Source organism: Pholcus phalangioides, unplaced genomic scaffold, assembly GCF_987345545.1.
Source record: "Pholcus phalangioides strain wild (caught in Gottingen) unplaced genomic scaffold, Ppha-v1.0 ptg000004l_1, whole genome shotgun sequence".
Taxonomy (NCBI): Eukaryota; Metazoa; Arthropoda; class Arachnida; order Araneae; family Pholcidae; genus Pholcus; species Pholcus phalangioides.
In genome coordinates, this window is record NW_028301597.1 from 22,754,980 (window position 1) to 22,780,806 (window position 25,827).

The 25,827-nt window shown below is 39.0% G+C and overlaps 2 protein-coding genes across 2 annotated transcripts in view; one reads left to right on the forward strand and one right to left on the reverse strand.

The window, feature by feature from the left end:
* Window positions 1-17,882, forward strand: part of LOC149086770 (uncharacterized) — a 33,093-nt gene extending 15,211 nt beyond the window's left edge. The window contains exons 3-6 of the mRNA XM_089231142.1: window positions 3,187-11,184; window positions 15,718-16,083; window positions 17,307-17,555; window positions 17,696-17,882. Coding sequence (XP_089087268.1) covers window positions 3,187-11,184; window positions 15,718-16,083; window positions 17,307-17,555; window positions 17,696-17,700 — 8,618 coding nt within the window. The 3' untranslated portion in view covers window positions 17,701-17,882. The remainder of the gene's footprint in view (window positions 1-3,186; window positions 11,185-15,717; window positions 16,084-17,306; window positions 17,556-17,695) is intronic.
* Window positions 17,883-24,806: 6,924 nt separating this feature from the next.
* Window positions 24,807-25,827, reverse strand: part of LOC149086772 (nose resistant to fluoxetine protein 6-like) — a 52,877-nt gene continuing 51,856 nt past the window's right edge. The window contains exon 13 of the mRNA XM_089231821.1: window positions 24,807-25,325. Within this exon, the coding sequence (XP_089087947.1) occupies window positions 25,059-25,325 (267 nt within the window). The 3' untranslated portion in view covers window positions 24,807-25,058. The remainder of the gene's footprint in view (window positions 25,326-25,827) is intronic.

The following is a 25,827-nucleotide window of genomic DNA, read 5'->3' on the forward strand; positions in this document are numbered from 1 at the left end:
AATTTACCAGGTAGGACCTCAGAAATATCACTCTGCCCGGGGGCCCATGATGCACATCCGGGATTCGAACCCAGACCTGCACAGTGAGAAGCTAGTTCCCTAACCACTCGACTGCCAGGCGGCTTTGTTTTTACTTTGCCAAGTAAAAACAGGGCAACTTTTTACTTGGGTTTTTGGATGTCCATTTAAAAAGTTAATTTTTTGTTTTGTTTTGATACATATTCAATCACTTGCAACTTGAATGACGGAGCTGAAATTAACACATGTATATTCTGCAAGAATGACTTCAATATTTGTCACCGTTTTCTTGCTATCCCATTTTCAAAATCGTCAGTCGATTGTGGGACATTGCAAATATTCATATACACATACAACATAGACTATACAAATACAAAACTTATAATAGAAACACGTACACACACACTTTCGGCCTTTAATCCTTCCAGCAGGTCTGGTAAGTCTTCGCGGGTCTACTACTTTGCCGCACACCTACTCCGGTCATATCACCATAAGTAGGACGTTACTAAGGGTGCGTGAGCAGGCATCCTCCTTTTTCAGTTTTCGAATCTGGTAACCCTAGCCGTAAGGTAATTTACCAAACGGAGTTTGGTGGGGAATGAAGGCGCCATCTATAGGTGGTTGGCCCCGGTTTGGTAGGTAAATAACTTGTTTTCAATGTTCTTCCCCGGATCGAACCCGTGGACCCTGATGGTAACCTTCATGTTGGTCTTGAAAGGTCTGGAAACTGCCGTTGTTCTCTATGAGCATAACATAAATACCAGAATTCAGTCACCGGATTTTACCCTATTGCAAAAGATCTCTTCCAGATTAACTTTTTTTTTTAAACTCTTATCCCTTACGCCCTGGGCGTAAGAAAAAATAGCCGCACTAACGCGGGGTTAAATGCGTAGCTTTGCATATGTGCAAAGGGTTCTTTGAAAGTTCATTACTGCAGCTAGTATAATGATAAAAATTCAGAATTGTCTTTGCACATAAGGTGAGATCATATTCTTTCCATTTTATATGTTGAATTTGTTGATAGATGTTCTTTGTTTGTTGTGTGGTGGCTGTGCTTTCGCTAACTTATTAAAACGTTTTGTTTTTGCATTTCTTTCCTTTTTTTACCTTGAAGTTTGCAATTTGAATTTTTTTCTTACCATGATTTTGAATTACAAAGAAGGTAGTTACACACTCACAAACTAATATTACTTCAATGCATTTATTTTATATGCTGTTTTTGAGACTTTGCACGTGTTCACTGAGACCCTGTATAAGCAGTATGATGCGGAATATATTTTTGAAATGATTTTTTCGCCTTTCAATACGTATCATTAACTATGAAAAAAAATTATCAGCTCATCTCGAAAAAAAGAGCATTTGGTTAATGTTGTTTATTTTATTGTTTCCTGTTGGGAGACTTTTTAAATTTGGAGGCCAACTTCAAGGCGCAAATGCGAGCCGATCTCGCATTAAAAAGTTCTCTCCACAGAGAGTAATCAGATCTGCCTACGATTTTTAAAATTTGAGCATAAAATAACGTGTGTCGTTACTTCCGCTTTAGTAGCTGTAGTGGCTTAGCTTTCTCAAACAGCATAGGACATCTCTATGAGTTGTGTGAATATCGCCATTTTTAAATATAACTACGGAAATATTCCTCATATTTTGGTCACTTTCCTCCCTACATCTTTTCCCGCGGCACTTCAGTGCGATCACTTTTCGAAAGAGATCAATAATATTATTTTTCAAAATAAAATTTGAGTAAAAGATTGAGAAAAATATCAAGTTTTTATCAAAGCTCCCAACCGTTTAAATTTGTATTATTAGCAATGGCGGGAGGGTAAAAGTGGAAAATTCCCCCCCCCCCCCCGAATAGCTTTATTTATATAAATATTTGTTGGTTTCATTTTTTTACACAAGAAACGTAACCATTGACACAAAAAATCCAGCTTAAAAACATTCGGTATGGGAAATATTGACGGTACACAGAAAATGAACAAGCAACACAGCAACATGCATGATTTTTAATTCAGATTACTCAAATACATTTTCCCACACACGGTGCATGATGAATTAGCTTAAAACTCAAAATATAAATCATTTTTGAGTTTGGTTAAGCACGTGAGCACGAAAAAAGTTTGACGGGAAATGTATGAGAATTATTCGGTACTTGCTGTTTCCATTTGATCGTCCACACCATTTTGAAGTACGAACATCACTTAACATCAACGATTCTGGTGACATTTTTGACCTTACTACCGCTTTTTTAATAGCGAAAACAAGCCCTTCGACGACATCTTGAAACTACCAGCAAGCGAGCAGAGCCATTGCCACCGTGACTCACGGTGGCAATGGCAGAGCATGGAATACAAAATATCTTGAATGCGCTGCTCTTATCGCTTGTCGCGGAATTCCCGCTCTGCTGTGGTGCGTGACTCACGGCGCATTGCCACCGTGTGTGTTTGATTTCGCTGTTCGGATCTCTTGTCCCCTCGTTGCTTTGCTCTCTGTCTTACTATGTGTTCAGCCAAAGTCAACTGCACTTGTAATTAAATCAAGTACAATCCCAATACCTTTTACTAGGGGAAAACCATGACACTACATATTTCAGTGATACAAAGTCTGTTATAGCGCAGAATACTCACTTGAACAAAACTCATAGCACAAGTAACACAAAAGCGAGTAGTCTGCGTCATAACAGACTTTCTATCATTGAAGAAGGGGCTATAGCTTCGAAACAGCTGTTTGATGATTGAAATCTTTGTTATTTTGAGCTTCAACGTCGGACTGTCAGTTATGTACTGTGAATGTCGGACTGTCATTATTGTACTATGCTCAAAAGATATTTCCTTTACTGCATATTTATTCCTGTCACACAATAAATCCATCAACTACACCGTCATCTACTTACATCAAAAGTTTGATACTCGTAGTACGGAATGGGAAATAAAAACTTATTATCTTATTCTCTGGGGTTGTTTTTGACCTGAAACATGCTCAGAACTTAGTAAACCTAGTAATATAATTTCAAAGTTCTTGGCAAGGATTTAGAAAGATAAAACTGGCTGCGATCATATTTTGAAGAATCAAAAATTATTTTCTCTGTAGCCGTAATTTATTCTAATTACTTCCATTCTCTCTCTACATATTCCATTTTATGAAACTCATTTTTTTAATTTTCATTTCCAGGAAATGAAACCCAGGAGGACTTCATACCAGTAGCCACCAAGAAGCAAAGCGACTCAGTTAAGAAGAGCGCGGATGGTGCTCGCGAACTCACTCTGGAAACTTTCGTTGCGTCAGCGGAGAGCGGACATTTGAAGGAACTTGATGAAAGCAGAGCAGATATGGCCGAGAAGCGGAATGTTTCAATGTTATCTCTTTCAGGAAACTCCAGCGGTAACGGAATTGAAGACGGCTCCGCTGATATGTCACTAGACGGTAATGACACGCTCGGTGATATATTCGCCTTTATCAACTTTGAAAGCTCGGGAGATGAAGGAAGCGCAACAAACGCTTTAGAGACGACTCGACAACATGACAGTAGCGTAACAGGTATCATTTCCACCCCTTCTCCTCTTCACTCTGGAAATTCTCGGTCGGAACAGAATTATTTTTCATCGACCCACATCGATGCAAACTCTATCTCAACCGAGTCTGATTCAATCGCAGTGAGAAATGAAACTTTTACGAAATCGTCCATCGATGAAGTTAATACACCTCATTCTATCGAGGTAGATTCGGAACTTTCATCTGAAGGAAAGGAACTAAAATTAGTCACCGAATTTCCAACTGAATCGAATGATGAAAGTTTAGACACCAATAAAAGGGATAAACTACATTCTACCCCGTTGGACTCCAATGATGAAGCAGAGTATAACGAAACATCTGTAACTGACGTATTCGGTAACCCTCAGGTTGTATTGGTAACAGCGGGAATGGTTAATAACAGAACCGAAACTACATCTACGGTGTCGTTGAACGACGCAGAAAGACCAAATAGCTCAGAGAAGCAGGGTGAAATTGTGACCGAGGTAAGTGATAACTCGATGCACATTCTGCAGCAGACAACATCTGACAATACTTTAGTTGCGTCGAAGAGTGATCAACCCGGTGTTGCACCCGTTAACACTACAGAGCAATCAGAAGAACAGAATTCTGAAATTTATTTGAATGTTGAGTATCGTAGAAAAGGTAATTCTAGCAGCACGACTGAAGATGTGACATTCACTTCAGCATTCGAAACTAATCCGGCAGCCGTTTCAGATCGTCACGATACTGCTACGAGTATAAACAGTATACCTGAGGATGAAGAATCATCTTCAGTAGAAACGGGAAAAACTGAAGCTTCTTACGTGAAAACTGGCTCTATTTCTGTTCACGAAAAAGGAGAAGTTAGAGAGGATAGCTATAGTAAACAAGCTGAGAATACTCCAGATAGAACGGAGTGGAATAGAACTCCAGAATACGACGTGGCATCGTATGTCTTCAACGATAATGTCACGGAAACTCCGTCTGAACGAGTAGAAAAAGTCTCTTCCAGTGAAACAGCCATTATCTCGGAGGAGAATACGTCGGTTTCATCTACATCTTCGAACATGCCTGCTGCTGAACTCGTAGTCGAAACTGATACTACACTCTACCAAGCAACAGGAACATATGAACCCGATGACCCAAACGAGAGCACCGAGGAATCTGACGCTAATTTCCAACGTAGAACTTCTGCAATAACGTCAGTGAAGTCAACGAGTGAAAATGTGTCCGTAGATTTCAAGTCAAACAACAACCATCAATTTACATCTTCTATGGTAATTAGTGACGATGATCTTCCGGTGGAAACTTCTCATTCTAGTACACTTTCATCCACGACTGAACGAATTTCAACAGAACGTGTAGATGTAAATGCATCTCAGCTTCCTGTAACTGGGAATACTGGAATCACAAACAATACTTATGGCATCATCCCTTTCACTCACAGTAACTCGATGAGAGACAATTCTTCATTTGAAGAAGCCGATTATTCATTTAAAAATACTATGAATCCACCAGGAAAGATGCTTTCTGTTGAGATTTCTCATCTCTCACCTAGAAGTGAAAATATGTCAATCACTTCCGGATTAGATAATAACAGAGGAAGAAATTCCTCTATATTGACCAGTGAGAACGATCGTTCAGTGGAACCCATTCATTCGAATTTCCATTCATCTATTAATGACACAAGTATGATAAATGCAAACAAGACATTAGAATCCTTGGTTTCAAGCAACAGAACCAGTGACCATCGCAGTACCATCACGAATAATTTGAACGATATCACTTCGGAAGTTTCCGTGACGGTTTCGGTGGCAGAGGCATCGAAACTCACTGGATCAGATGGTAAGATAATTACAAATACTGACGTCAACTCTAGTGTTACTCTTCAAGCTGAACCAGAGCTGTTTGCTTTTCAGCACGAAACTTCTACTCTGCATCCTGGATACAGGACGGCAGATGACACTAGCGTATCAGCTGAAAATAAACAACCAGAAACTGGACTTGAAAATTCAGAACCAACTTCTTCTACACAAGAAAATACAACGATACTTCAAAAGACTTTGGATAACGTCGAAACAACCATGAGCATCATTACATCCAGTGATTATGATCATGATCTTGTAGCAGCAATGGAACTATCTGAAACTGACTATTCAAACATCTCGGATAATACAACTGATAATGAAGAAGAAAATGTGCGAGTTACTACCGAGAAACTTATTATGACCGTTGGGGATGAACAACAATCGCCACTTCCTGTCGTTGTTATGGCGAAAAGGACGCGTAATGTTACATCTGGTACTTCGACCCAGACTGCATCACATTCATTTGCTGGTGCCGAATTTGTAGAAAACCGTAGTTACGAAATCAATACATTTTCCAGAGCTGATTTTGTTGGTGTCTCCACAGATGAAACATCAGCTCCTAACAGAAAAGTTACAGAAGAAGAAATGTCCGAAGAAACGACAGAAAAACCAATGGTTGTTACTAATGCGAAAATATCAACTGATTCTGCGGAGAAACAATATTTTCGGGCCTTAACTGAGACAACACAGAAAGTAACAGTTACGAATGGGTATATGTCTACAGAGCGTGTTGATCGAAATACATCCTTGTCTTATATAACTAAGAATACTGGTACAGATGGGACTATGCGTTCTAGTTATAGTGACTCGATCACACGTAATACTACAGAGAATGATGATAATAACTCACTCGAAAATACTCAGAGTTCACTAGAACAGAATGTGAAGGATGAAATTTCTCTTCCTTTATCAACGAGTGAAAAAGTGTCAATAACTTCCGGGTTAGACTACGAAGTAGGTAGCACATCTCCTATATTGACTCGGAAGGATAACACTCCATTAGAAACGCTTCATTCAAATGCATTTTCAACCGTAGGTGACATAAACACAAACAAGACGTTGCTAGAACTAACAACAGCTTCGAGCTCAAACAATACTAAAGATTTTGCTTTGACTTCAAGCAACATATCCAATGACCAACAAGGTAACACGAATAGATTTAATAATGGCAGCGGGACAAATTATACAAGAAATTCCGGAGATTTTGTGACAGTTTCAGTGACAATGACATCAGAATTAATTGGATCAAATCACACGAGCTCATCAGAACAAAATGTAGAACTGGAAACTGAACATGTAAATGCAGAACTGGAAACTGAACATGTAAATGCAGAACTGGAAACTGAACATGTAAATGTAGAAACCACTACTCCTGCACAAAAAAATATCTCTACAGCAATGTTTCAAAGAAATTCGGATAATGTCAACGCGACCATCAGTACGATTACACCCACTGAACACGATTATGACGTTCCATCCGTTATTGAAAATAATAAATTATCTCAAAGTGAGAATCCAGACATTTCAGAAAATACAACTGATTCTCAACAAGCAAATACGTACGCTACTAAAGGACCTATGACATCATCAAAGAGTGAAAAGCTGTCTCCACAGCCTGGCGCTGTTATGACAAAAATCACACTTACGTCTGATACTTCTACTCAGTCTGCAACACACACATCTGATGCAGCTAATTTTGAAGATGTAGAAAGCCATGGTTACGAAGCCACTACACTTTCCAGAGGTGACATAACAAACACAAACAAGACGTTGCTAGAATTAACAACGGCTTCGAGCTTAAACAATACTATAGATTTTGCTTTGACTTCAAGCAACATATCCAATGGCCAACAAGGTAACACGAGTAGATTTAATAATAGCAGCGTGACGAATTATACAAGAACCTCCGGAGATTTTGTGACAGTTTCAGTGACAATAACATCAGAATTAATTGGATCAAATCACACGAGCTCACCAGAACAAAATGTAGAACTGGAAACTGAACATGCAAATGCAGAACTGGAAACTGAACATGTAAATGCAGAACTGGAAACTGAACATGTAAATGCAGAACTGGAAACTGAACATGTAAATGCAGAATTGGAAACTGAACATGTAAATGTCGAAACCACTACTCCTGCACAAAAACATATCTCTACAGCAATGTTTCAAAGGAATTCGGATAATGTCAACACGACCATTAGTACGATAACACCCATTGAACACGATTATGATGTTCCATCCGTTATTGAAAATAATGAGTTATCTCAAAGTGAGAATCCAGACATTTCAGAAAATACAACTGATTCTCAACAAGCAAATACGTACGCTACTAAAGGACCTATGGCATCATCAAACCGTGAAAAGCTGTCTCCACAGCCTGGCGCTGTTATGACAAAAATCACACTTACGTCTGATACTTCTACTCAGTCTGCAACACACACATTTGATGCAGCTAATTTTGAACATGTAGAAAGTCATGGTTACGAAGCCACCACACTTTCCAGAGATGATTTTGTTGATATATCTACTAAGAAAACATCTGCTCCCAACAGAAAAGTTACGGAAGAAGAAATGCCTAAAGAAACGAGTAAAGAACCAATAACGTTCATCGTTACACTTTCGAAATCATCAACTGATTCACCGAACTTGCAGGGGTCTACTGAGACAACACTGAAAAAAACAGTAATGAAGGAGCATATGTCGACAAAAATTGTTGATGTAAATGCATATCTGTCTAATGTAACAGAGAATAGTGTAATTACAACTGGTGACACGGATGGCAGTGCCTCTTCTGGTCATGGCGATTCGATGAGACCTGATTCTTCTCCTTCAGAAGCCACTTCCTCACTTGAAAATGTGTCGATTCCATCAGGACAAAATCTTCCGGTTGAAACTTCTCATCCATGGCCTGCAAATGACAATACGCCAATTAATTCCGATTCTGATAATAAGGGTGGGCTCACATATGAAGAAATCCGTGAGAATACCATGAGTGTGGCAACTCTGGCAAATATCAGTAAGACATCACAGTTACGTACGACTCCAATACCGAGCAATACTTTGATTCCAAGTGATCATCGTTTTGCCATTGCGAATAATACGAATAATGATAGTTCGGCGAATGATAAAATAGATTTTGAAGATTTAGTAACAGGGACATCAGAATCCATTGAAGAAGATGATGTGAGAACCGAGAAAGCTCTTGCCAATTATTCTTCCACTGTTCGAACCATACCTACGGTTGTCATTTTTCAACCAACGACATCTACAATACTGTCCAAAAACATATCCTCGACTGAAGAGGGTAACGTGGAAAATGTCACTAACGTTTTAAAAGAAAATGACACTCGAGTTATCGTAAATAACTCTATTAGTGACATCGCGATGAATAGTGGAAGGCCAATTGAAGTTTCTGGAACCGTATCTGAATCGCGTGAAATACCAGAAACAAAAGCGTCTACATCGATTCGAATATCCTCTTTAGATTACAAGACCAATAACGTTTACGAACCCGGTAGTATGAAGACTTCTGCTGGTGTGGAAGAGCTTGAATATACTACTGTGTCAGAAGACGAACAAACCAATCGCAAAACGATAGAAAATTTTACAAATTTAACCAACAAGAGAGTTTCGCTCTCATTAGACACGACAATCAGTCGAATGGTAAAAGAGACAGAAACTATGAGCAGTTCCGATTTTTTGGATGACAATGACCCTCTGGTTGCAGAAAATGAAACTTTTCTGGACGATAACCTAAAAGAATTCAATGGCACAACCGATTCCCCAAACAATGATTATTTTCATGGGAAAACCACCGAATTTACTTCGACATCGAAAACTATGCCAACATCAGAATACGGTGCAATCAAAGATGATAATTCTTCCTTCTCAACACAAAACTTTTCTGACAACAATAGCAATAATGGCATGATATTACGCAATACCTCATTTGACGCGTCATTGTTGAACGTAAAAAAGAGTACAGGATCTCCAAATGCAACTACTTCAAGTACATATTCTTCAGATTCCCTTAACAAAGAGGTAACCACGAACGACCATTCTTCAGGGAAAAACTCACTGGAAACAGAGACGACTACGAATGTATCGTCAATGCATACAGAATATCCACCGAGAAAATCCATCGATGGCCATGCATCTCATTCCCAAATCGTTTCGGAAGGAAATGCAACTCTCAGTTTTGGCATAGATTCTACGACCAGAACCTCTGAAGACAATTCCTCGTCATCGCAATCTGTCACGTCTGATATTACTGTAAGTACAATTTCTTATGATCCAGGGAAAGACCAAGAAGTAAATTCTGGACAAAGTACGGCATCTGAGCGAAAAATAACTTCTATAATATCCAACGTGTCCATCGAGGATGTTAACACGATCGGTCTGGACGGGGAAGGAACCACCCAGCCTTTAGATTTCAATTCACGAACAACTCAAATGTCAAAACCGTCAAATGGATACATTATAGATCCCAGCAGGGAGAAAAGTATTTTCTCTGACGCAGAAATCGATACTTCTACGAAAATAAACTCTCATGAAACAGAAACTTATAGAAAACCATCCACTGTGCATGCTGACCGAATTGATGGAGCTGCTACACCTCATACTCTAATTTCTGATTCAGTGACACCAAAAGAGATGGTCGAAAATGATGATTCAGAGGAAGGAAATGAAAATGTCATTGATGATGCCGAATTTCCGACTGAAAACAAAACAAAAAACACCCATTTGCCATCGAAAACTCTAACGTTTGTCAGTGAGACGCCCAATCTACATTCATCAGGACTCACTGAATCTGCATCCATAGCCTCATCAACTGAACATGACACTTTTGCGAGCAAAGGCGATAGACAAGCAACAACCATAAGCGGAGGTACCGACACCCGACAGAGCACTATTTTTGCATCTAAGATTACCGGAGTAAATACAGTAAATATAAATGGTGTTAAAACAGCTGAAGAAAAAGAAGGTGACTACATTCAGGGGCAGAAAATAAGCACTAATACACTTGAAGATAGGCCTAAAGCCACAATTATTTACGAAATTCCTTCGCTTTCTACGCAGTCTGGACTTTTTGATGATCTTCAACCAGCTAAACTTGATGATGATTCAAATGGTTCCCTAGTTATATCTCAACAAACCACCAATGACACTGAAACGGAAAATATAGTCGATAATGGTAGTGCTTCGTTTTCACAAACAACGATCTCTTTATCAACGGCGGCAGAACAGGTGACTGAAAATGAGGAAATTTCTGAAGACGTCTCTGAAGAGAATAATCTAGGTGCAATAAATGACCTCCACTCGGGTTCTATGGAAGATGTAACCCCTGAGTCAGGATTGTTTGTGACAAACACTATTAAAAGTAACAGTACTGCTGATCTTTTCGTAAAAGATACAAGTGACATCGACGAATCTACGGAAGAAGAAGAATCTGAAGACTCAGAGTCTTCTGAAAACTCTCCAGAACCTACAGATAATGATAGTGTTTCGTCTTCACAAATAACGATCTCTTTATCAACGGTGGCAGAACAGGTGACTGAAAATGAGGAACTTTCTGAAGAAAATAAGCGTGGTGCAATAAATGACCTCCACTCGGGTTCTATGGAAGATGTAACCCCTGAGTCAGGATTATTTGTGACGAACACTATTAAAAGTACCAGTAGTGCTGATCTTTTCGTAAAAGATACAAGTGACATCGACGAATCTACGGAAGAAGAAGAATCTGAAGACTCAGAGTCTTCTGAAACGTCTCCAGAACCAACAGAAGGTATACATTCTTTTGCTTGCAATATTATACAGGGTGTTTATTTAATAATTTTGTCGATATACGAGCCCCCCTCCCTTCCCGAACGGGCGCAAAAATCAACGAATGCGAATGAAATACGACATATAAGTATTTCAAACTATGCTCTTAAGAATGAAAAGAGAAACAAATACCAAACTCTCACGGTTAAAGCAACAAAATTTCGAAAAATTCAAATAGCAACAATCACTTTTACTATTGAAAAGGGGCCATTCAAGTATTACGCAAGCAGATTTTCAGCCATTTTTGCCCCTCCCCCCCCGTCAGCAAAATTTCGTCAGCAGCTTAGAATATTTCATATCTTCTAAAAGGGGTGGTTGATGACGTAAGCAACCTTCAACCCCCTACGGAAACCCTACTTCAAAAGTCAGCAAATCTGAAATCCCCCCCCCCCCCGATGATGACGTAATACTTTAATGACCCCAAAGTAATAGGCGCAGTAGAAAACCATGAGTGGCATTGGAACGGTTCCTGGTGGTGATAAAATTCCGGGGATAAAAAAACGTGGAACCAATCAATGCAGATCATATTGCTTTCGCAGGAAGTCCCCCACCCCCAATCGAGAGTTTAACGCACCAACCGCAATTGGTGCAATCTTTCTTTTCCACGTCTAGCTCTACTTTAGGTACCGTTCCAACGCTATTTATGTCTTTTTACTGTACGAATCACTTTGCAATGCATAAAACTAAGTGTTGCCATTTGTAGTTTTCGAAATTTTGTTGCTGTGACCGTAAGTGCGCGAGCTCGAAATTCGTTTTTCTTTTTTTTCTTGAGCGCATGCTCTGAAACACGTGTATCTCGAATTTCACTTGCATTTGTTGGTTTTTGCGGCCACAAGGGGATCGAGCGTCGATGAAGATATTTTACGACCACCACCCAGTACGTATCTTATAATCGAGTGCCTTGGTGCGCACTTAAAACCTTCATTAAATAGTCACTGAGATTTAAATTTTAGAATAAAAGGTTTTGAATGCTATGGCTAAAATATTAAACAATCATTATTAAATGGTTTAATTATGATTTATTAAATGGCTTAAGTGTGTGTATGATTAATTGAATGGTTTTTAATTAATCAAACGGTTTTTAATGGAATCAATTATTAACTCATCATATCAGTCACCTTTAGCGTGACTAGTAAGACGAGAAATGCCACAGTTTTTGTTTTTTTACTTTGAAACATTTCGTGTCATAATTACAGTCCGTCTCAAAAGTTGACACTGTAGATTTTTAACTGGTCATGGATTCCGTTTCAGATTTTGATTGAATATTTAGCTTGTAATCAGAATGCAAAGGCCTACTTTTAAACGTCGGTCATTGTCAAGGGAAATAAGTTTTAGATTTTTTAAACAAAAAAATTTTGAAAAATAGCTGACTCAAAAGTTTAGGAAAACTTCCGATTATATGAAAATTTCGAAGACTGCGTCTATATGGCGTATCAGAGACGTGATAGTATAAAAGTGGAAACCTATCGGAGTTCTTACAGGATTCATCGAAAGACTGGTTATTCGTTGAAGATGAAGATTACTAGGTAGAAAATTCATCTCTACCCCCTACAGGGACTGGAACCCCGGCCTCTTGCTTGCCGGACGAGTGCTCTGCCATATAAGCCAGTGGTTCTCAACCGGGGCTCCGTGTGTGCATCCTAGGGGCTGCGCAGCAGCTCGAAGGAAAGTGAAATATATCAGTAAAATTTATTAATAAATAAAAAAGAGGCCTGAAGGGTTCGACCATAAAAACTATGTACTAAAAAGGGCTCCTCGAGGCAAACAGGGCTCCGCCATAGAAATTATACGTTGAAAAGGGCTCCGCGAGTCAGAAAAGATTGAGAACCGCTGCCAGATAGAATATTTCAACCTTGGAGCGTATATGTATGTTGAAAGGCTCCGTACATGGACGGCGGCAGCAATCAAGTAATAGCTCGTGGTCAACATATATATACGTTCCAAGGTTGAAATATTCTATGTTTACATAGCTTAGATGGTAGAGCACTCGTCCGGCAAGCGAGAGGCCGGGGTTCGAGTCCCTGTGGGGGGTAGAGATGAATTTTCTTCCTTGTAATCTTCATCTCCACAAATAACCAGTCTTTCGACGAATCTTGTATTAATAAGTGGCGAGAACATTTCTATATGTATATATGTATGGAGTTTTCATTAAAAGAAAAAAAAAGAAATTGCCGAAGTCACGTCGAATGTTTAATACGATGAAAAATGAAACTCACACATGTTCCAGACGGATATTTTCAGCAGACAGTAAGGTAGAGCTTGGATAATGGTATGGACAACATTTGCTTCTAATGGTCCGGATTCCTTAACTTTTGAAATTGGTCATCAAAACTCTGGTGCTTGAAGCAGATCCCCGAGAACAATATCCTACTGATTGGACAAGATTTAGGGGGACCAAACTTGACATTTCAACATCATAACGTGACTATTCAAAGATCTGCCACAAAAAACTCTTTAATTGCGAAAATGTGTCTATTTTAGACTGGCCATCGATGAGTCCTGACTTGAATTCTATTAGGAATGCATGGGGACATACTCGCGATAAATGTGTTTGCGAATGATGTACAGTATTCAACTGCTGATGACTTGAAGAACTCTGTTGTGGAAGAGCGGTGCATTTTTGATGTTGAAACCTTACAGAATTTAATTAGATCCATAGAGATAATTTCTTACACCAGTGTGAGAATACTAAGAGAATTTGCAGACTTGGTCGATTATCTCTAGAACTACTGTACCGATTTTAATGAAATTTGATATGTACATACATTGATACAATACAAAACAAATAACCATTGAATAATTGTAATACACACGCATGATCGGGCGTAACACTCGTTGGAGTCGGAAAGTATGAAACAGCGGTTGCAGAATAAACAAAAAATGGGTTAATAGGGAGTATGGTTCCCCTCTTACAGATATACAGGTCTCGCAGCATGATTTCATACTTGAAATAAGGCAGTTTATCATTTCCTGTGGCAATTGGTCCCACTCGTTCAGCAACGCTGTTTTCATTCCTTGGATGGTTCCCGGAGGGCGGGTTGCAATTGCCCTCCCCAGAGCGTCCCAGACATGCTCTATAGGGTTAAGGTCTTGAGATTTGGCTGGCCAATCCATCCGGCGAATACCCTCACTCTCTAGAAAATCGTCGAGCAGAAGAGCTCTATGTGGCCTCGCGTTATCGTCCATTAAAATGAACTCAGAGCCAACTGCACCCCTGAAATGGCGAACATGGGGTTCCAAGACGTCATCCCTATACCTCACACCAGTCACAGTGCCTCTTTCAAAGACATGGAGAGGTGTGCGGCCATCCAACATGAAACCTCCTCCGCCATAATGGTCGATTTCGCGGACATTGGAGGGTAGGTAGCGGGTCCCTGGTTCTCTCCATATGAACGTACGGCGAGAATCGGTGCTTACGCTGAACCGGGACTCATCAGTGAAGAGAACGGTCGCCCATTGATCCATACTCCAATCTCTATGCTCTCTGCACCATGATAAACGGATTCTCCTGTCCGTAGAAGTGAGCGGGACGCAAACAGCAGGTCTTCTTGCAAACAACCCTCTCTTATGAAGTCTTTTGGAAACAGTCACCCTTGATACACGGGTTCCTGTGGCTGCATACAAGTAACGAGAGAGCTGAAAAGCTGTAGCACTCCTGTTACGCCTCGCTATAATCGACAAATGGCGATCTTCTCTGGCCGTCGTGGCTCTTGGGCGACCTTGCCCAGACTTTCTCTCGATGGATCCGGTATCCTGGAACTGTTTCCATAAGTTACACACGACGCTGGGTGTTAAATTGAACTCTGTACAAATCTGGACTTGAGATTGGCCTGCTTCTAGCCTCCCCACAATTCGCCACCTCATTCCATCATCTAAACGTTGGTGGTTACTCATTTTTACTGTTACAATTTGAAATCAACCGATTGCTGCAAAATAACACCAAGAAATTCGCCGAGATGTGCTAGCGAACGAAATGCGTCTTAACTTACACGCGCTCATAAAGCCTGTTTCTCTACTGGCTCCGCCTACACACACGTGTACGCTTACGTATTTGACGTATAAGATTTGCATTTTTATCTAGAAGCAGTGGTTTTACATTCAGTTCAGTTCTTTTCATGAAATTCGATAAAATATGCAAATTCTCTTAATTTATTTCACCAGTGTATTTGAGATTGTTAGGGAAAAAAATGAAAAGTCTATCAGCTATTAAATGCCTGTAGTTTTTGAAAATCTGAATTCTCTCTAAACTTTAGAGGCATTCATTTTTTGTGTTTTCGATACTATAAATATTCTAAATGTTCTTTCGTAGAATTTTCTTTGTGTAAATGTAGAAATGCTTCATGTATTATGCATTAAAAAGTGCTAATTTTACTCGCCCTATTTTTCTTGTTATTTTAAGAAAAGTTCATTATCTAAACTTTTGAGACGGACTGCATATGTATATTGTGTGTGAATGTGTATCTGCTTAACATTCTGTGACGAATATTCATTTCAGTTACTATTCGCGTGACTCCATCAGGGGAAATCACCTGTTCTTGCAAGAAGTGCTACCTCCCCATGCCGGGTAGCTGCACCAGTTATTACAAGTGCAAGAAAGGTAAGCTGCGGAGAAAGAGGTGCCACCACGGCAAGATCTTCGATCACGGGAGGAGGAAATGCGAAAAGCGAAACAAAGCGACGTGTCCTCACGAAGGGATGGTCAATGGCTGCTCCGGCACGAATGGCATGTTCGCTGACGCGAGTGACAACCGCAAGTACATACGTTGTTCGGACGGTGTCGCAAATGTCGAGAGATGTCCGAGTGGATTCATCTTCGATCCTGATCGGAGAACTTGCAGATGGGCAACACCAGTAACGCAAAGTAAGATATTCAAGTTCAGAATATACATATATATATACACCGAATTTCCGTTTTTTTAGTGATTCCAAACTTCGAGGCACGAATGCCAGCCGATCTCCCCGTTTAAAAGTCTCACCCCAGAGAGCATAAGGCCTACAAACTGCAATAAAAATTCAATCATAACACTTCACTCATAGTTAGAAAACTAAATGGCAGAACTAACAATTCAATAGCAACACTAGATACGCGTTTAAACTGTTAGGTACACGTGCACACTTTCGGCTCAACTCATTCGTTAGCAAATTGCTGATGCGATATGCAGGAGTTGTGATCGGTTTAAAAGAAAGTAGGGGTGAAATTATATATTTGATTTGACAGTCACCTTTCCGACGAAAATCGTTTTTGCTTCCCTAGTCGGATCAATTATTCACATTCAAGCTTTTGAGACACAATGTTGAATTTTCTGGAATAACTTAATGATTGTGCATATTTGCTAACAAAAAAATGACCATAATTGTGCCACCATATCATTAACAATTAGTCATTGGGCTAAATGGAAAGTTCACATTTGTATCTGAATACCTATATTTAGTCTCCTCATTCAAAACTAACATATCCTCAAGGGTAATCGTTTGTATATATTTGATAATCAAATTTATTTAGACTGTGAACAATGAAAGAAAATAATTTCTATTTTTTTGTATACATACAGTATTTTTAAATTTGCATTATATACATTATTTACATTTTCTATACAGGGTGATTCCACGATTCCCCATTTTACTGGGGAACCGTTGATCCTAGAGCAAAGGTTCTCAGTTTTTGGAAAAACGTGGCCCAGTTTATTTATTTTTTGAGAGTAGAAGGCCCGATCATACACACGAGTAATGAACAGCAAATGGATCAAAATAACACAGTGAAGAACTCACATTCTAATTGGGTTTTTGAACCCACGGTGTCCGTATAAAAAAAAAATCAATTTTTTTATTTTAATAACTATATCATCCCTTGCATCATTAACGACATATCTGAGTACTACATGTTACATGGATACTTTTTCTAATCGGAAGTATGTCTCTAGGATCAACGGTTCGCCAGTAAAATGCGGTAAGGGGAATTAAGTAATCACCCTGTATATCTATACATCAATATACTTTTTTTAATGCAGAAATAATTTGAGTTTTATTTAGCAGACGTGGGCTCGAAAACCTCATCAGATATTTCCTATTTTTCCCCTCACCCAGGTACGAGTAGGACGAATATGAATGAAGGGGGATATCCTGGATGTGATGGGACGTACAGATTGGTCGCCGATCCAACTGACGAGAAATGCTTCTATCGCTGTATCCCTCACAAAGTTCTTAGGGGATGTTGCTCTGGAACACACGTTTTTGATAGTCTTCGACATCACTGTATACACACACAAAGCCGAAGTCGATCCCGAAGTAGATCTCGCCACCACCATCACCATAATCATCACCACCATAGAAAAAGTAAGTTTCGATCGATACTGTTTGAATTTTTTTTGCATAACTAATTGGTTCGACAGCTAACGTCGACATCAACTAAATATGAATTTAAAAACGAATCGGATTATAATTGGAATAATATTTTCCATTTTTGTTATTTCCAGGCTGACACCGGGGTGAACTAGGACTGTGATAAAGACGATATAAACAAATTTACACAAAAGCAGGACTTTTTTCTCTCGATATTCACAATTTTTAAGACAATTTATAACAAATTTGATTTTATTACGATTTTTTAACATCTTGTTACTTACTGCGAATAAATTTATGAAGTTCTTTTTGTTGCATTAAGAAAAGTATCATATTATTGTTCTTCCGATAGCAACCACTTCGAAATATTATCGTTTTTTTATCCCCCCCCCCCGACACGGCTCTTACGTTTGTATGGACGTAATTTTGTAGGCTTTTCAATCAATTTCAAGAAACAATGCCCCGAAGACGAACTACTACTAAACCAGACATACACCTCGTTCATATTCCTCTGCGGAATTTCTAACCAATTGGTACATGTCGTTAATGTGTGCGTGTAGTGAACCTTCCGTGGAGCTAGTTTCTGTGTAATGTTCGTTATATGTAGCGCTGCCATCTGCAATCAATTTTTCTAACTATGCATGAAGTGTAATGATTGAATAGTATATCGTTTTAGGCCTGTTGCTCTCTACGGCGAGATTTTTTAACGGGGAGGTTGGCTCTCACATTTGTGCCTCGTTATGAACTTTACCGCTTGACATTCAAATATTACATTATTGTAATAATTAGGTGTCGCGAATTCGATACCCGGTTCGTCCTTATCAAAAACTTTTCTGACACCCCGGGGTACAAAAGAAATGACATGACCACAGAGAAAAACGATTGCTACCATAGGGAGTCCCAAACTGAGGGGTTAGCGCACCAACATTTTTCTGAGTATATAAACAGTTGCCGTTCAGGATAGGCAATAAATTGTAGGTCCTGGTCTAATTAGCCTTCGTGTGCAGAAAATGATCGTGGTGTAAGAAAAATGGTCAGATTGTAAAACCCGGCTAATTTGGCATCAGAGATACAATATCCAAAACAATGGTACAACACACGCGAGTAAAGCAAGTACTCACGTCTGTTCAAAGTTTCAAACATAACAGGGCAGGGTCGTGACTCCAGTGGTGTAGATGGTAGCATGCTTGCCCGGTATGCAAGAGGGCCTGGGTTGGAGTCGCAGCGGAGACAAGATGACTTTTCTTTCCGAGTTTGCCTCAGCATAATATCCAGAAAATAAAATGTTTCCTTAATAACAGTCATCGTTCAAACATTCGTCCTCAATCGTGATTCAGGATAAGGAATAAGCACTTTCATTTCCCTTGGCTCATTTAAAAAATAATAATAGTACAGTGGATATATTATTCGCGAGATGCTGACTAATTTAAATACTGTAGTAATTTACACGCGCGCACCAACATTTCAAGTAAGATAAGTAAATTTCCTTAAGGTGATGAGATCCGGAGCTGTCAGGTGTACCCCTAACAACAACAGTAAGATGAGGCATTGAGTTTTCTAAAAGCAGGTTGATGATTATTACTTCTCCAAAAATGTGTTCACGTTGAAAATAGGATGTAATGTCTATCAAAAGGGAGAAAGAAAAAGAAATTATTTCTGAGAGAAAAGCCGTTTCGGGATATTTGTCTGTTTTTGATTTACCGTCACTGAGGTAATTTCAAGAACTTGAATCTTCCTCGAAATTCTATTAAACTGGAAAATTCTTTTAAAATTTACCTCGTCTCCAGAGACTTGACTTTGATGTCTAACAGTGAGACAATAAGAGATTTTCCCATTCTTCTTCATCAAAAGGGAAACGGTAATGAAATTTCTAAATCTTAATTGAAAAAGAAATAGAAAATATTCTGAGTTGTCAAGCCCCTATGAAGGACGTATTTCAAAAGGTTGGAAAAAGAATCTGACATTCAATTGTTTATAATGATTCCTAGCAACACAATTCAATTTGAATGTACACTGCCCGGCACAAAGAATATGCCGTACAGTGGAATATCTTGATAGATTTTTTTATAGTGAAAATTTTCGAACGCACATTCGTCGTGATATTACTTTTATGAGGTAATGCTATATCTTAACACTTATTTCTAGCCTGATTTTAATCATTGTTTCACCAAAAACTTTTGCAGATAAACGCCGCCTCACACATGACTTTTCTGATAAGAATAGATAGATAGATAGAACTGCTCACAACCCCGGACTGATGCAAAGCAACTTACTTCCGTTACCTCAAAAGAGGCAGGATTGTGTCGGAAAAATTAGCAAAGATTAATAGTAGTGTCTCCCGTGCTCGAAAGTATCAAATCACTCGCGTCGTTGACTAGAAATGGATAGCTGAACCCAATGACCAGGGAGAAAAATTGCAAGTTCGTCCAGTGGCACACAAGGGCTGGAGACCGCAGCTTGCGATTTCAAAAGAAGTAAGACTTGGGCAAGTAAGAAGATCGAATTGGCATATTGAGGTGGACGATTCGAATGATCTAAATACACAATACATACAAAATATATACAACCCCTCCACTGTGACGGGAAACGAGGAAACAAAACCTTCATCCACAGTGCTAAACAGTTTTGCTTCCCTTTCTTTTTACAAAATATGCAACATATACACAAGATGAAAACACACAGAGCCTCCACTGCGACCGGAATAATCAAACATCTGATAAGTACCGTATGTATGTACTTGTGTATACGCCGAGTTTTTTTGTGGAAAAATTCGTTCCTCAAGGGTGGGGGGGGGGTCCAGCTTATACTCGGATAAGTTTTTGATGAAAAAATTTCGACCCCCCCGCAATCAGTACTCATTTTTATAGCAGTGTTCGAGAAACCGGCATTATTGGTATGGGATATGTTCAAAAGCCACAGAACCGATAATGTCAAAGCGGAGGAAAATAAATCGAAAACATCATTGTGGCTTTGTTACCGTGTGGGCTATCGCGTCGATTGTACAGCCTTTAGATGTGAGCATGGACAAGCCTTTCAAAGACTATTTGAGGAATTTGTGGATCGAAAGGATGAGTTCTGATGATAAAGAAACTACAAAAAGTGGTGCCTTGAAGAAACCTGACATTGGATTATCGTGCCAATGGGTACATGATGCGTGGAATCCTGTTTCCGCCGATCCTTCAAAAAGTATTGTATCAACAATGCGATGGACGGAACTGAAGAGGATAAAAACGAAGATGCCGCACCTCCTATGATGATCTCTGATGGATTAGGATGAGCTTGTAGACTCAGAAGAAACGGATTAAACATTTTGAATCATTTTCTATTGTGAATTTCCGCAAGCTATTCATTATGCATGAAAATATAAGCATTTTTTTTCTCTAAAATGCACGGATTTTTTGGGGGCGGCTTATACACGGGTTTTCAATTTATTGCGGTTTTAGTGGACCTGAAGTGAAGGTAGGGGGTCGGCTTATACACGAGTATATACGGTATATATTTTCTTGACTGGACGCAGGTACGCACTAGTTCAGAGAGTTCCATCGGTCAAGTTAACTCAGAACTCGACTATGGAACTGTTCCACGGAACCCAAAACTTCGCCCTATATATTGAAGAATATATGCTCAACCCATATTCCGCAGGTCAAATGTGGCCTTCGGAATCATCTGATGTGGACCACGACGTGAAATATAATTTTGTAAAAATGAGCTAAACGCGACACACATTTACAGATGACTTGTGACACCGTTGTAGCACTTAAGCGGCTCGTGGTGCAATTCTACCAACTTACCCACGGCGCAGTTCCAAATCACTAAAGCAGTTGGTGTCACATTCACAGATTACTTAAGTGACCCTCGGCACATTTACGGATCACGTATGTGACCCGTGATATATTAACAGTTCACTGAAGTTCGCTCGGTGGCACGGTTCCAGAACACTTAAGCAGTTTTCTGAGCAGTTCCATATTACTTAGGTTACCCGCAACACAGTTCCATTTAAGTGATCCGCAGTACATTTTCACGCAAGCAACCTACGGTGCTAAGATATATTAAAGTGGTTGGTCAAATGACCAAACACTAAGTAATAAAAATAAAATTGTGACCACATTTTATCAATATTTTTTCAAAAACCTCTTTATTTACATGAGTACAAGTGATGATAACATGATGATATGATGAAAAAAATATATATTATATCCAGTTATAAAATAGCTTCTCATAGCAATGAACACCGAAAAATTCTCCCCCCCCCCCAAACAAATAACACTGCTCAAAATAACAAGTTGCCAAGGAAGTTTCAATGGTTTTTGGGTATATCGGAGCTGCTGATTTTAAAACTGCTGTTGATTTTGCCAATTGGCTCTGTTTTGAATGTATGTAGTCTATAGCCAATAATTTTTTGCTTCGTATCTATACTTTTAATTTTGTTATTTACAGGGTGTTTTTCAAAACGACTCACCCGATTTGAAATGCTTATATTTCGAAAAATATTGAACATAGACACTTAAGATTAATTTAATATTACATGGCTAATCATGAAGTTTTTTTTGCAAACCAAATTAAACGTGCTCAATATGTCCACCTTGGGATGCACGGCATATGTCTATACTGGTGTTTTCAAAAGTGGGCAATTTCGCCCCAGGTGGGCGATGGAATGGTCCAGGAAGCGGTAGAAGCTACGGACTTAACGCAGGATCCTATGGGTTCAATTGAGTTTGTGGGCGATGAGAGAAAAAATTGCTGATAAAGGGGGCGATGGAATACAGTTTTTGGGAAACTATGGTCTGTACCGTAGTTTCTCAACCATTTTTGTCCCATCGACCCCTTCTTCAGAAATGTTTTCCTACCATCGTCTCCACCAATGCAATCTAACCCATAGGATAATATGTTATACCCTTAGCTTCTACCGCCCCCCGGAACATTCCATCGCCCCCCAGGGGGCATCAACGCCCACGTTGGGAATCACTGGTCTATACGGTAGTCAAATTCGTCCCAAACTTTTGCGAGCATGTTTGTACCCACTGCGAGTGGATTTCTGTGGACTACGTGCGAAACTCTGTCGGATGCGCTCTACATTTTCGTCTGACATGCGGAGACGGCCAGGGGATTTTACCTTTACACAGACAACCCGTGTCTCGGAATTGTTTATACCATCGTCTAATGCTCTGAGCGGTAGGAAGTTCAACACCAAAGTATTGTCGACGAAAAGCATGATGAACAGTTGTTACGGACTCACACTTCGCGAAGCTTACTTAGAACACAAAACGATTTCTGTTGTGCAGTCGCCATCTTGCCAAACACTAAAGTGGCTGCTGAAGGAACAGCGTTAGCGCTACCCGTCGGCAACTGCGAGAAAAACTCGAGATTTCCCTGTTTCTACCTATACATAATTCGATCAAAACGGATTAAAAAGCTGAATAGAGTTATGATTTCTTCAAATCTGATAATACTTTTTGAAACACCCTGTATTTTCCTATTTTATTCACTATACAGGGTACATGGCAAACAGGAGGTGTGACATTTTACTGGCGAGTCGTTGATCTTACAGGTATACTTCTAATTATAATTTTTTTTTAAAACGTATTACTCAGATATGTCATTCATGTTTCAAGGGATCAAAAAAATTGTTATATAGTTATTAAAATAAAAAAAAACTAACTTTTTATAAGGTCCCATGTGTCCCAAAACCCAATTAGAAAGTTGTTGTCATGTCTCTCCTGATGCAAACAAGCAAAATAATAATTCATATTTCGAAGTGTAATATTCATGGAGATATTCTAATTCGATAAACAGGGAAAGTGGGGGGAAAACAGCTCTTGATGTGGAAAAACCGTTTTACCCGCATTTAAGTCTGTTATTCCCAAATTTCCTCCGTTTTTTGAATTCAAAGAATATCTCAATGAATATTGCACCTAGAAACATGGAATTGTTTTATTGGCGTGAAGAAAGACAGGGCAACAACTTTCTAACTGGGTGTTTTGGTCGGGACACTATAAAAAGTTATTTTTTATTTTAATAACTATACAACCCCTTGAAACATGAATGACACATCTGAGTATTACACGTTATTTGGATAATTTTTCTAACTAAGTATCCCTCTTGAAACAATGGCTCACCAGTAAAATTCCATACCCCGTTTGCTAGGCACCCTGTATAACATTTATATCATCATCGGACATCCGTGGTTTATGTGTATCGATCGTAAGTTCATTATTGATTCACATTTCTCGCAGTTCCATTGTGCTTTCTATGATTTAGAAAAATAGAGCCAATCTAACAAAACCAATGCCAGCTTTGGAATCAGTGTCAAAAAGTCACCCTAAAATCAATGAAATATTCTTCGGCAATAAAATGAGTGTTGAGCAGTGTAATCAATACGCATCTTTGGAAAAAAACATTAGCTCATTCTCTTCTCATCGGGCATCAACACTGTTCTAATAGCAAATGTCCGCAATACGCTTGAAAATAATACCATTTTTACACAATAAATTAGTGTCGGAACTAATGCTTCACAATTCAGTACGTGCGTTCCTAACATTCATATCGATGTTCAATGACAGCTCAATTTTTTTCACTTCTTGCTCGTTACACATAACAAGCATTACAGAGGAACAAACTTCATATTAGGTTCATAGGACCCGCACACACATTCCAACATGTATAAATTCGTTAGAAATGCCGCACGGGAACATGGACGAGGTGCATGTTTGGTTTAGTATTAGTTCCTGCTCTCGTGCACGTATACAAGTTTAACATACCGAACCTCAGCTCAATTCAAAGTTGGATGTCAATCTAATTCAAAAGTTCTTAGATTTACGTATAATGTTTCAAACCAGGAGTGCACAACCTCCGGCCTGACGGCCAAATGTGCCCTCCCCCCAATTAGTTCTATCCGTTCCGAAAAAAAGTAACAATATGATCTATACCTAGGGTTGACCATATCGCTCGATAAAAATGCAGGAAATCAGGATCCGGACGAAACATCGCAAATTACCTTTTATCATATTATTTTATTGTCATTAAACAATGACAATATCAAAAACATTGTCAAAGGCAAGTAAAGTTGCTAATTATAGCCAATAAAACTGTCAAAAGTTTGTAAAGTTGCAAGTTATCTAAGTTCTGAAAAATCGCCAACGGGAAATAGATCCCTACTGCAAATCGTAATGTATTAAAATGTATAATAATGTATAATTCGCAAAAAAATTATATATATATATATATATATATATATATATATATATATATATATATAATATTTTCACACGATTTCAGTAAAGAATAAAAATTCAACAAAAAGAAAAAAACGGGACATTTTTTAATACAGCTTTGGACGGGAATATACCGTAAAATGACGGTCTTATGGTGTCACCTTTATCTGTACACGTTTCTGCTTGCAAAAAATACCGCTTATCTGACCCGCGGACTGAAAAGGTTGCGCAACTCCTGTTTCGAATGATATAAGCGATTATATAAATATATACAGTAGTTCTGTAATCAAGAGTGGAATTCTGTTCTCCTAATTTTGATGCCGTATACGCCATTGTCTTCTTTCTTGGCCGAGAAGTTCTCGAAGATCGTCCCGTTTTCTAATTTGCCGTTCGAATCGACTTTCGACTGTTCCTCAAATGGTTTTTCTTCTCGTTTCTTAACCATGCTTCTGAACATGACTTTTTCGAGTTGCATGAAAGGTGACTCGAACAGCTGACTGAAGATGAATGCTCCTATGTATGCAGCGACCACGTGACCCATGAACAGAAAAGTCTTGAAAATAAATAACAAGGAAAAATTAATGTCAGATTGATTTAGAAAACCAATATATATATATATTTATTTATTTTTGTTTTTCTTTTGCTTTCAAGATGAATATTATTGGAGTTGCCAAATTTCCAACTTGGAAAGTACTGATAAATATTCCATATGACGCTATTCCATAAAAAGACGAAAGCAGGACATCTCACTTATCATTGGAAATTGCCACCTGATGATCGCCTTAATCACCGTCATTATTTGCGAAGCTGAATTCCATAATTCAGGGAGAGGGAACGTTTATCCAATAAACGGAGGGTGGAGGGGGGGGGCGGTTCTTACTTTTTGGGTTTTACGAACACTTGTCGAGGCATTTTTATGAAAAAGTCAGGACTGCCAAAAATACATGAAAATAAAGAAGAGATGTCCCGTAAATTTTTATTGAAGACAGAGACAATCGAGTTCCGTTAAATCTCCAGACAAATGCGTATGATCGTACGTGTTAATTGGTGCCGCC